Below are 13,138 nucleotides of genomic sequence, written 5' to 3' on the forward strand. Positions count from 1 at the left end.
GGACCAGGCAAGACACATGAAAACTTCAGCTACAGGTAGAGGCAGGAATATCAGAAGTTCAAGATCATCCTTGGCTACATAGAGAGTTAGAGGCCAGCCTGGGCTAGAGAGAGACTATGTCACACACACACACACACACACAGAGAGAGAGAGAGAGAGAGAGAGAGAGAGAGAGAGAGAGAGAGAGAGAGAGAGAGAGAGAGAGAAGAAAAATGCTTTATGCTTTAATCCTAGGTAAACAAAGGATCATTTGCATCATTATCTCTCTATACTTAGAAATTTACCATTCTGTGATATAAATCAACAGACTTACCTTAATAAAATTCAAGATTCTGTTCTGAATGTCCAGCGGCAAGGTGTATCTGGGATTCAGCAGCTTAACTAGAGTATCTTTAATGAACTCCTTCTTCACAATCAGAGACTGGAAACTTGGACCACAGTTCTGCATACACATGTCAATCAGCTGAATTAAAGAGCAAAGTCCATGTTACAGCTCTCTGAAGAATCACTTGTGAATTTAAAGACCAAACAAATGTTACAAAGGATGACTTCTGCTAGCGTTCTAATTAACAAACACTGTCTGCTTCTTAAACTACTAAACTATATGATGAAATGTTAGGTTCAAATATTATGAGGAAGAAGAAGCAGAATGAAACTACCCAGAGGCTAGAACTGATGAGGAGTCAGGATACAAACAGAGCACTCAGCAGCATGTGGTAGCTGATTGCCACGTGCTATATGCAACGTCAAGCAAAACATACGTGCTATGCTAGATGATGTAACATTTCTGCAGGTTATCTAGGGTCAGCCTGGTACCTCCTGGTGTCCCAGCTCTGTTAACAATGACACACCTTTCACTCTTAAATGTTTGGTTTGGAAAATAAATTGCAGCCTGTCTAGCAATAGACCTTGATAGGCAAGTGTGATTATTGAAGTCAGGTGAATGTGTGTGAGTTGTAGATAAGGCTGTGTGCCAAGCTGGGCACTGAAAATGACCAAGGAAAACAGAAAGGAATATATAGCTGTATTGTTGATGGATGAATGCTGCTCTGGTTTGCATCTGGAATGCTCCACAGGCCCCTATGTTAAAATCTTGCTGCTATTTGCAGGTAGCAGAAACTTTAAAAATGTGCTAGTGGGATGTTCTGGTTGTGGCAGGGATAACCTCAAAGGGACTGTGAACTATGATCTCTGTTTTTCTTTCTAACCTTCATGCTATAAATGAGGGCTTTAGCTCTGCCACAAATCTCTACCATGGCATGCTGACTAGCCACAGGCCACCGATCATAAATGTCTGAAACCACAAGCCACACTGAACCTTCCTTAAAAGCTACTTAGGTAGATAGTACTTCCAGAGATTCCTGGAAAGATGACTAATGCAAATCATGTGGAAAAAACATAAAGGTGTCAACATGTATGAATTGTCACATGGAGATTTTACTTCTGCTTTGTCTCTCATAGTGGCTTCTTGATGTAGGCAAATTGAAAACATTGGAAGGGTACCACGGACCAAGTCTGTGAGGGCATCGTCTAGACTGTACAGATATCGGTCTGGCAGGATAGAGTCGAGACATTATCCAGGAGTCCTGAAGGGAATTTGTTAGTCAAACATCATATATGAAAAGTTACTGTCTGGGTAGGTATCAGCAGTACTCTACAGAAGGAAATTGAAAGGTGGAAAAACCTGGAGTGATAGGGTGATCTGGTAGGCACTCACTGGTACAGACCCAATACAGAAAAAGATGAAACCAGGATGGTGTGGGTTCACCAGAAAGAATGGATTCTGAAGGAAGACCTTGGAATATGTATTTATTGAAGCAAGAAAACTGAAGACTTTCACTCTGCCTGGTACCTTCCATGGAAAGATGCAGGTGGATGGGGTGATATGTCTGGGGACTCTAGGGGTAAAGTTGGTGGGGCAAAATTTAGTTATTTTAGGTTGAAAGGAAAATATTCAAATATGTTTAGCAGAGAACTCTACATCTACAGCAGCAGGTCAGGAGAGTGAAGGGGCCCAATGGAATCATCAAGGCCACAAGGAGGAGCAAAGAGGAGGGATACTTTGAATAAAACAACACAGGCAAAATCTGGCTAATAAAGAATGAGCTGGTATGGAAAAACTGCACGCAGAAAGCTGATTTCTAAAACTAATCTAAAGATGAAATTAAATCTCCACGCCACTTTTAGTTTGTGAGACCAAAGAGACTATGCCCCAACCAGGAAATTGTCATTAGAAAAGCGGCCCTGGCACCTGACTTCCCAACATGTGCTGCATTTTGAGTGTCCTCTCATGCAATACAAAAAGTAACAGCAGGTACAAAAGCTATACTTTGAAAGCAACGAGGCCATGGGAGCAATCAGAAAATATTGAAGCTGGGTACACGAAGCTACTGAAACACCAAAAGTAAAGGGAGAGAGAAGCAGAACCCACACCAAAGTGAGATGACTGTGTCCTGATGTAAGCTGGCTAGACAGAATTGGAAAGGCGAAGTGGAAATGATGCCGAGCTTGATCAACTCTTCAAGCGAGTTTTTCATGGTGAGATGCTGAAGACAAGTGCCTCTATTCCATCTGAGTTAACGGAAATACTTATCCAACTGCTCGTGCAGACTTGGATAAGATATCAAGCTTCTGTGTCTCCCTTTCACTTACAGTAAAGTAAATGATGAATTTCTTGTTCAATAGTGCCCAAACCAATTTTTATCTTTGGCCTATTAATACTTTGTGGTAATGGGTAACATTCTTGGAAGGTACACCCACAAAAATCAGAGTCAACACACAGTCCTGAGAGTGTTAATATCCAGAGATTGTCAATCATGCCCTTTGTGGTTTCCTGCCGAATCAAGAATGTCAGGCTCATTATTTCTATATCATTTCCTCCATTATGTCTCTAGTCCTCACCCCCCAGCTCACTTGGATTCCAAAACATACTAAACAAATTTATATGAGTTTCTTAACATAGTTTGCTATCTAATTCTGGTGAAAATGTCCTCAGATAACCTGTCTTTGGAAGCAGGATAAGTAGGAATCCATAATCTGAAGTGGGAGAGAGAACTGCAGGAACCACGCAACCAAGAAAAGCAGAAGTGAATGACTCAACACTTGACCCATCTATTTTTGTGCTTAGTGAGCAAGTCACTTGTGTGAACTTGTGGCAATTCTGTGTGCATAATGGGCATTGTCCTCTTTCTAGGAGCTTGCTGTATGAAACGCCATCTACTCTGAGAGGAAGACACATAGCAGGACCTCAGCAAATGGTAACCACTGAGACCACTGTGTCTATGGAGAATGTTCTAGCATGACAGAATGTGCTTATCAGCAAAAAAACAATAAAACAAACAAACAAACAAAAAACTTCACAGACAGCTAGAAGAAAAAGCACCATTTCACAGTTTTGCTTTCTCACTATAGGTATCTAAACCAGGTACAGCAACGATACTAGATTTCAGGTCCATCAGAGCTCTATCTGGACCACAACAGTGATCACATCAAGGCAGGGCTACTCTATCCTACTAGCTATATCTAGGAGAAAGCTGTCTTCTCACCTTTTCTCATGTGATAAACCACTGGATGGACCTTTACATATCTTGAAATCGCTCTAACCCTTTTTTAGTGTATGCTCCGTAAAGGACTATTACATTTCTTGACTCTCAGGAACTTGTTCAACCACCTTGCATTGGACAATGACAGTAGCATTTGCTGAGGTTAGTCACAGTTGACTCATTCTAGAAGGCTCTCTAGCTTAGGCAAGCAAGCTTAGAACCAACACTGAATGAAAGACAAAGCAGAGCTATTGACTCCTTGGGCTGGTAGGACCCATGTCTAGAATGCACAAGGCATTCTATCCACAGCATTGCAAAAGAAAAGCACAAAAGCTACTGGCTTCTTGCTAAAACTCTGCGGTGAGTGCTGGTAGAAAATCACAGTAGAGTCAGATTGTGTCAAAGACCCAACCAAGGGAACAAAGTCCATGGAGACTCAAAATGACAGGCAATATTAAAAACATTCATAATTGACATAATTGGCTCTCATCACTTCACAGAAATAAAATAGAAAGTTCACACATGGATGACTTTTTAAATAGTCTATTGGTAAACTTACAGTCACCTTTGATAGACATTGGGTAATTCTTTCTGTGACTAATTTCTCCCACAATTCAATTTTGCCTAAGAGAATACTGAACCCAGTGCGGAGCCTTGAGTAACTACGAAAGACAATAAATAAGAATCTGGCTTATTTGTTTAATCCAATATAGCTTATGGGAATGGAGAAAGGAGAAAGGTGTACAATGGAATTCATGTGACATGAAATAAGAGGGGCTACTGGTAGAGAAAGGGTCTATCAAGAAGGTAATGATGAAGGCGGGCAGAAGGAGAGATAGACGAATAATAATAATGCTTAGTGACAAATATGTATAAAAATGACATAAGAAATCCATTGCTTTGTATGCCAACTTAAAAATTAATTAAGGGAGTCTGGAGAGATGGCTTAGTGCTTAAAAGCACGTGGTGCTTTTTCCAGAGGATCCAAGTTCAGTTCCATCCTTATGCTAAGCAGCTCACAAGTGCCTGTAGGCCAGCTCCAGGGTCTGACGCCTGCTTCCAGCTTCTGAATGCACTTACAAACATGTGGCATACACTCACAGACACAGACACATAAATAAAAATAAACCTTTAAATAAACTAAGGAAAAGAAAGAAATGCAAGAAAAAGCAGGCATCTTCCTTGACCTTAATGAACTTGGATGCTAACAATGACGTTGAATTCTGACCCCTAACCTTTGACTTTCTTCTTTACGTTAGCATGGGTTTTAGACTCTCTGGTTTTCATACGCTGTGGGAATCTCAAGCAGATTAGCTATAGTTAAGGTGGCATGTAATAAAAAAAGAAGTAGTTAGCCGGAGTAAAGCTTCAAAGGCTAGACTAATAGAAAGGGGACGGGAAACCCAAAGAGAAATGGAAGATCCATGGAACAACATTCTACTGAACCCATCTTCCTCCTCTGAGGGGCCCTGTCCATTCAAAGTGAAGATGGATAACACAGACGTGGAGATATCTAACCACTGGAACATCAAGGAGGCAGTATACAAAACTAACAGAGGCAAACACCACTAAGAGGTCAACAACTGTGAGACGCAAAGCGGTACCCACGTTGGAAATGCAGAAGTGGTACTCATTCATCCCCCCTGCCTTTATCTTTCTCACTCAATTCTCTTAACCTTCTGCACTCATGATATACTCTATTTTAGTGCTCTAGTTTAGATATTTCATTTTAGTGCTGTCTATACTCCTTTCTACAAAGGTCTAAAAATACCTTCAATTATGTGCCAAGTCTTCCTGAATAGTAGAGAAATGGGATGAAGTTTGGGGGAAGGGAGGCAGGGACTTAATTCATTCTATGCTGGATAGAGTTGTGTGTCTGACTCTGTACTATGCACGCAGGAAGGTGCTGAGGACACAGAGGAAATACATGAGAGCTTTGATTCACTCTAAGAAGAAAAGTGTATGAGCAAAGGGCATGGATTTAGGCTCTTAGGACTGGTTCAAATTCCACACATGCTACTAATAGCAGCTAATCTTAGTATAGTCACTGAACATCCTTTATCTGTTTCATTATCTGTGCATGGAATAAGATGATCACTCTACTGGTGGTAAGAGCATCAGTCATATATCAGGCATTTCCATACTAGCCCTGACGCCTTGGCATTTCTACAAAAGCATTTTATTCCTTCTCAATAGTTCACATCATTCTGTGGGTCTTCCTGAGCTGGCTGCTATGAGTTAGAGACAGAGGAGAGCCCAAAATCCAGGAAGGAGAAATGCCTCTAAAACTACAGTCAGATCACAACTGAAGGGTGTTGTTCTGTATTTGTAGCATGGATACCATTTATTAATTTCTTTTCATTTAGTCAGTCTCCAAGTATTCCATGTGAACCTACAAAGTTGGAACTATACCCAACATCTGCCTCATAGCCTTCTGGTAAACACTGCCATTACTCCTAAAAACAGTTGTGATGTTGCCTATACTTAGGTGTGGTCTAACTTCCAGAAGAAAATAAAGATGACATACAGCTCATTTCCAAAGTGAAAAAGGGCAACTCACCAATGTGACTAAAGAGCATATGGTCAAAACTAGGGGGAAATTGGGAATATTTTAATAAGAGCTCACATCTGTATCACAGAAGAAACAGTGCACAGGAGAGCTGCATAGAGTGACAGAGAATGTTCTACAAATTACATTCATCTGAAGAACCTTGTTGAAACTTCAGAGGCTGCTAGTGCCTCAGGAGTCTACAGTGGTGCTGAAGAGAAGTAGGAAGCTGCCAGGAGCCACCTTTCACAACTTCAGTTTTCTTTCTTCTTCAAACGTGGCCAGCAAATACAAACACACACTCATTGATCCATTTATCATCTACTAGTTTTTAATCACAAGTTCTAAGATCTTGATAGGGAAAAACTAATTCTGTGGGAATGTTTTCTTTCTACAAAATTAGATGGCACTGTAGTCAACTGAACTCCCTTCCGCTGCTCTCAAGTGGATGAGGAGTCTTAAGTCACACAGTCCAAATCTTATTATTACCCAGTGGTCATCTCTTAGACTATGATTATATTTTTTAACTCATTGAAAATGTTAATTCTAGGCGAGGAAAACCCCCACATCTCAACTATAACATTAAAAGTACTTACTGACAAGGAAAGTTGTATTTCTTTGTGGTTGTAGTTTTTGGAAATCCTTTTCTTCAAAGCTTTTACTGCATCTTTTGGCCTATGGTAATAAATACACTGAAATCATCAATTTGGATGTAGAAGCAGTTTCCATGAAAGCAATATGCAATATGGAAATAGGAATGGCATAAGAATAAAGACTGATGCTTGATTCTGCTGTCACCTTAGGTGGGCCACTTAACTTACCACATCTGAGTGTCCTTATGAAATAGATAGATCACACCACCTGTCCCCAACCCCCCACCGTGAGATGCAACAAAGATATTTACGTAAGTGTATTACATAGAAAACACTGATCATGAAATGTGTGCACATCAGTTTCTATCAAGGTTCAAAATCAGGCTACAGGAGATGTAACCCTAAAACAACAAAAGAAAAGTGTTCCCTTTAAGATTCTTAGCATTTCCTGACTTATCCTATTGGTAAGGGGATATAGGAGTTACAGCAGTTTACTAATTCCAATCTGCTATAACTTTATGCTAGGAAGATCTGCAAGCAGAGAGTCAAAATTCACATTGTTAGATTTCCCTTTTGCATGATCAATGAAGAGATTGATAACAGTAATGAAAAAGGTTCACAGAAGACCTAAACACAACAGAGGGCATATAATACTCTAACTGTGATCTGGGGAGATGCTCAGTGGGTAGAGCATTTGCTGTGTAAAGCTTGAGGACCTGAGTCAGGATCCCCAGGCCCAGGTAAATCTATGGTGGATAGATTACAGCCTGCCTGGTCATTCGCATGCTTGCTTAGAAGGTAGAGAGGATGCTTGGGATAAGCTGGCTAGTCGACTGATCTTATTGCAGAGTTCTATGATCAGCTGAGAAACCTTGACTCAACCAATGAGAAGAGAGCAGTTGAGGAAGATCCTTGAGGTCAGCCTCAGGCCTTCACACTAAAATGTACTCACCCACATGTGAATACACATGCATTCACGCATACCACATACAGAGACATATTTCAAAAAAAAATCTGTAAATTCTTAGACCTGTCAACCATAGGCACTTGCCTTTAATATATAACCAATAATTATGTTGCCATGCTTTCTTCATTATCACAAACTAGACTAACTCTTTTTCTATCAATTATCCCTTAAAAATTTCAACAAAAATGAACAAGTTTCGCCTTTGATCATAACCTATAGTTGATTAAATTCAAAGAAGTTGTCCTTGTTAAAGACTTTTTCTTTCTTTCTCTTTCTTTTTAATGATTCCAGCTTAGATAGTGTATCAACACACAGCACATCTTGTAAGTACAGTATGAACAGGGGTGAGCTGGCATGATGAAGGATAAGCGCTGTCCCCTGACAGGAAAGAAAAGACTGTTCATTTGTTCCTGAATAATCAAGAGAGTTGGTCACCACCGGCCTGGACACCACCAGAAGCCACCCAGCTCCCAGCTTCGGGATAATGTTTTTGTTACATAAAATACCGGCAATCAGAGTGCAAGAAAGCTCTAAAGGAAGAAACAATTTCTCTCTCTCTCTCTCTCTCTCTCTTTTAAAATCTTTTTAAAACAGAGAATTTGAGCAAGACAAAGACAAAACGTAAAACTAGTAAAGAAAGGCAAAGGAGGGGACAAGGTCTAATGAACTCTTGGGTACTCCGCATGCTGGAGCAAGGAGTCCCAGTGTCAGCCCGCTGTCTTCATGAGGTAGGATGTGCCTGAAGGACAGCAAAATGTCATTTCAAAAAAAAAAAAAAAAAAAAAAAAACAAAACACCGAAAAGGTGGGCCAGGACACGCCGCAGTTCGGATGTATCTTCTCAGGGCACAAAGGCGCAGACATCATCATGAACTTACCCATCCTGCGTGGTGTTAATTATGTCACAGATGTGCATGAACTGGCCCCAGTCTTCAGTCTGAACTCCAGCAAATGTAGCCTTTTCTGCAAAGATAAAGCTGCTTGTGTTAAGTCTGAGCCACCACAGAATAAAACATATCTTGTCTCCTTGAAATATTCTGCCTGGTGCACTAACAAGTACCATGAAGTCTCTGCTACCAAAGGGTAAAGTGATTTTCCCCCTCCTAAACCATTCCCAGTTACCCAGGAATCAATCAGAAGTCAAGTTCTGAGGGCTGCTGTTGCAACAGTAATGAGTGAGCATTAAGAAAGCCTACAACAGCTGGCCATAGGGCCAAAACAGACCAGTTAAATCTCTATCCTCCAGGCTCTTTCAGAAGACAGAATTTCAGATCTGTGGCATCCTGTGTAGTCACGGGCAAGGTGGACTACACATTGAAGGGACTCTAGCCAACCTAGGCCTGCCTTGCCAGTCTTGCCCTCCTCCCTCATTCCCTCTATCTTGCTAGAAACCACTAGACTACATTCCTAAAGCTAGCCACCAAGGTCTATTCCTTTTTGGCCACTTCCTCCTTCTGAGGCTGACTACCAAGGTCCAGTTATCAAAGTATTGGAAGTCCAGTAATCAGAATCTTTCTTTGGCTCACCTAATTAAATGCCCAATTAAAATCAAACACCTCATGCTAACCAGCGATGTACCTTTATAAACCGCCATTTTCCTATGTGCCACATCTGTCTCCTCTCTATCCAGAGGCAATCCTTTATCCTCCCGGGACAAATTCCCCTTTCCTCCTTCCCTTGTTCCCTTCCCTTTCTCCCTCGTCCTCTATCTCCTGTCTTTGTCTCTTATTTTCTGACCTCTGTCCCTCTAGGGCACATAAATCTCCTTGGTGCTGAGAACTTGGTCTTGGGGGTCCTGAGCCAATACTTTTCCTTCCACACATCACTCTTTTCTCATTTAACCCAGGTACAGATGATGAAAGAATTTCGAAGACAGTAAAGAAATGACCCAAGGTCACGAACGTATCAAATAGAACTTGCATTCAAATCAAGGTTATTTGATTTCACTGTTTGTATTTTTAAATTATGTATTTGGTGGGGGAATAAGAAAAAAAAAAAAAAAAAAAAAAAAAAAGAAGACCCAGCACAGTAACTGAGCAAGATGACTTCTGGCATCAAAGTTATGGCAGGCAGATTTACACACTCACACCCTTGATATTCCCTTCTCTAGCCAGCCTCTTTAAGAACACAGAACGAGGGTTGGAGAACCTCTAACACAGTGGTTCTCAACCTTCCTAATGCTTTAACACACTTCTGCATGTTGTGGTGAGCTACAACCATGAAAATGTTTTTGTTGCTACTCCATAACTCTAATTTTGCTACTGTTATGAACGGAAATGCAAATAGGCTGTTTCCCGATGATCTTTGGCCACCCTGTGAAAGGGAGGTTTGACTCCCAAAGGGGTCGTGACCCACAGGTTGAGAACTACCGTTCCACTGTCAGTGTGTTTACTGGCTTCTATGACAAAGATCCCCAAGCATAGTGTGACACTTGAATTTGGCTCTGAATGGACAAAACTGAGCAATCTTGCCTGTGTTGTTAGGCACACATTACTCTTCCATCTGCCAGATACTTCCTCCTCCTCCTCTTCTAGAGAAACTATTTCACTCTTCAAAGGCTGAGTTCGTTTTTTCCCTTTTCATAAGTTTTGCATGCCTTAAGTGTTTTCTATTGTTTGTTTTGTTTTGGTGGGGTTTATTTATTTATTTATTTATTTATTTATTTATTTATTTTGGTGTTTAGAGACAGGGTTTCTCTGTGTAGCTTTTGTGCTTTCCTGGAACGCGGAGACCAGGCTGGCCTCGAACTCAGAGATCCACCTGGCTCTGCCTCCAAGTACTGGATTAAAGGCATGCGCCACCACCGCCCGGGTGTTTTCTAGGTTTGTAAAGGTTCTTATGGTGGTAACTACAAAATATGTCCATCTTCCTTATAAGCAAGTGAGTTCCCTGAAGGTAGAGACTGCCTTCCTGAAGGTAGTTCTAAATGTTTACAGAAGTAAAGGATAATTTGACATATTTCTGGAGTTTTTGTTTGTGAAGATTCAGTGTGGATCTGTTTCTTCTCAGGACTCATTCTAATACACACTATCAAGCTAGGAGATGGGCAATGAAGAGAGGTTTTTCCTTAAGGGCAGCGCTCTTCCCGTATTTTGAAGATGTGGAGACACAGGTTTAAGTTCCAGATGTCCCCCGTCCCTACAGCAGTTAACTTACCCTCAGCCTCAACTCTCTGAATCTAAGCCCTCCTTACAAATACCAGGTCCTTAAGATTTCATCACCCCATTAAGTTCCAGACAGTTTGCCTGTCATTAATACATCCTGGTGCCACACCCTGCCCTCAAAAGAAAGAATGGGTCTGAGGTGGCAAAAAGCCAAGTGTCGTCAGTGGCTTCGGCGTTGTCCACCTCTAGTTCGGAGCACAAGCACACGGGAGAAAAGAGGGCAGTGCTGGTTGGAGGGCGAAGCTTGAGGGCCCCTGTGACTCCAGATGGCCCCTCTCCCTGTCCTCAGCACCACACAACAAAGAGCTTTCAATCTCTGTGTTTATGCGAAAGGCCACCCAGACCACTTGAGCCGTGCGCTGGAAAAATTGGTTTGGAGAAACCTGCCTCTCCAGGTGAGGTCACGCTAATTTGCTTCTCTGAGCCTTCTCCTCCTTGGTCTGTAAAATGGGCAGAACAATAAAGTGCTGGGAGTGGACGCACTTTATGAAGAACCTTCCCCGGGTCAAGAAGTTTCCACTTTCTCCTCCCAGCGGCCCCAACACTCCACACAGTGCTGCGGGTCACCTGCTTGGCTCCACTCGCCCAATTGACATCCCAGAGGAAGATTTTGCATTTTTTTTTCCAGAGAGGTCCTGGTATAAGTGAACCAAGAAAGAAAGATGGACAGCTGCCTCAGGTGGCACACAGGTGGCGTGGGAAAGCTGCGGGGAGGGTAGCATTTTCCTCCAACTTGGTCCAACTCGGCCCCCAACAGTCGAGAATGGAGTCGAACGGGCAAAGCTCCCACGGTCCCAGAGCCAGCCGGATGTTGCTCCCCGCGTCTCCTTACCTACGAGGTGACCCACGGAGGTAGCGTAGGGATCGCGGTGACTCTTAAAATGGTAGCTCCAGAGAGCCCTCCAGGAAATCCGCCTCCACGCCCTCCGACTGGCGACTCCACCCGCCCGGTGCCCGAGGCTCCTCCTCTCCGCTCCAGCGCTTCGCCGCCGCTGCGAGGCGCCAGGCAGCTCGCCCGGCGGGCGGCGGGGACCCCGGGGACTTGGCGCACCTGCTGCGCGCGCCTGGCCCTTGCCGCTGACCCTAGAGCCTGGGTGGAGCTGTTTGACCTCGTACCCCAAGCTGGAAACTCGGAGCCAGCTCCAGTGTCTCCAGTTGAAGCTGAAGATCGCTCCTCTCGCTTTGGAGACTAGGCAGTGTGGGGTTGGTTGCAAATGCCTCTGAGGAGTGTTGGTAGGGTTAATGGAAAGATATATGACCTCTCAGGTCACCGTCACACACCTCCAGAACAATGAGACTTCGCCTCTTCCCTGAGCCGATTCTTGCGCCCTGCGCTTTAAATCTACAGAATTGGGAGGAGGATGGGCTGTCTAGGAGAGCGACGGCCTCCCTGGAGCCTAGGCTCTTTGTTTCTCTCCTGTTTCCAAGAGGACCACGGGGCGCCGCCACACAAGCTCTTGGCTCCTAACTCCATCTCCTAGGAGCCCTGCTTTCCAGCCTACTGGTGAAAGGAGAGTGGGGCTTTCCTGGGGCTCTGGCAGGAAATATGTTTGGAATGTAAATCCACATTAAGAAACCAAACTCCTTTGTAGCTTCTCTATTGGAGTCAAGATTTCTTTTTCCTTTTTGCTCGGCTAACATCAGACAAACCAGCCTCCTATCTGTAGAATGCCTTCCGAGAGACTGGGTTTCCCTGCTCTTGGTAAATTTTGCTTCCTGTGGCTAACTGGAACTCAGTTCCACATATATAGTGGTATATCCCCCCCCCCCCCGAAAATGGTGACTCGGAAGAGCGAGAGGACCTAGCATGACTCATGTTTTGGTCTTATATATTTTAGCATAGATGCCAAAACCAATTACATTGTGCTCTAAGTGGCTAGCATCTCTTTTATTGACCTCAAATCTTCCGCCTCCTCATTCTCCTCCTGAGTGAGTTAACACCGATATTTTACAATCTAAAACACAGCATTTTTGTTGTGATAATATTTCTCAGAATGAGGTTGGTCTTAACTGAAATAGGACGTGGTTATCAGGCTCACTAGCTGTTTCGGGTGATGCCATTTATCCATTCCCGTAGTCAAGTCGTCATTACAACTGAGGTTGAAAACCTCTGTTGGTGATATCAGCCTGATCTCTGTTTCAAGTTATAGTCGTTGGTAAATCATCTGCCTTCACTGCCGTGTGCACTGGGGCGGCATTAGGAGAAGGTCAACTTCAGCACTAGCTCAAATGCTGATGACCCTCTACAGGGAACAAGAAGGAGGAAGGAGCCGCGAAACCCCCCCCCCCCGCCCCCATCATTTACAGCCTACTTCTACCGAGAGG

At 43.1% G+C, this 13,138-nt stretch overlaps 1 protein-coding gene across 1 annotated transcript in view; it reads right to left on the reverse strand.

Moving 5' to 3' along the window:
- LOC114692870 (TOM1-like protein 1) overlaps positions 1-11,690 on the reverse strand; it is a 34,190-nt gene extending 22,500 nt beyond the window's left edge. The window contains exons 1-4 of the mRNA XM_037201880.1: positions 11,646-11,690; positions 8,528-8,612; positions 6,687-6,765; positions 314-463 (exon numbers count right to left, since the gene is read on the reverse strand). Coding sequence (XP_037057775.1) covers positions 314-463; positions 6,687-6,765; positions 8,528-8,565 — 267 coding nt within the window. The 5' untranslated portion in view covers positions 8,566-8,612; positions 11,646-11,690. The remainder of the gene's footprint in view (positions 1-313; positions 464-6,686; positions 6,766-8,527; positions 8,613-11,645) is intronic.
- Between the last annotated feature and the right edge of the window lie 1,448 nt (positions 11,691-13,138).

The sequence above is a fragment of the Peromyscus leucopus genome, unplaced genomic scaffold (assembly GCF_004664715.2).
Source record: "Peromyscus leucopus breed LL Stock unplaced genomic scaffold, UCI_PerLeu_2.1 scaffold_215, whole genome shotgun sequence".
In the NCBI taxonomy this organism is placed as follows: Eukaryota; Metazoa; Chordata; class Mammalia; order Rodentia; family Cricetidae; genus Peromyscus; species Peromyscus leucopus.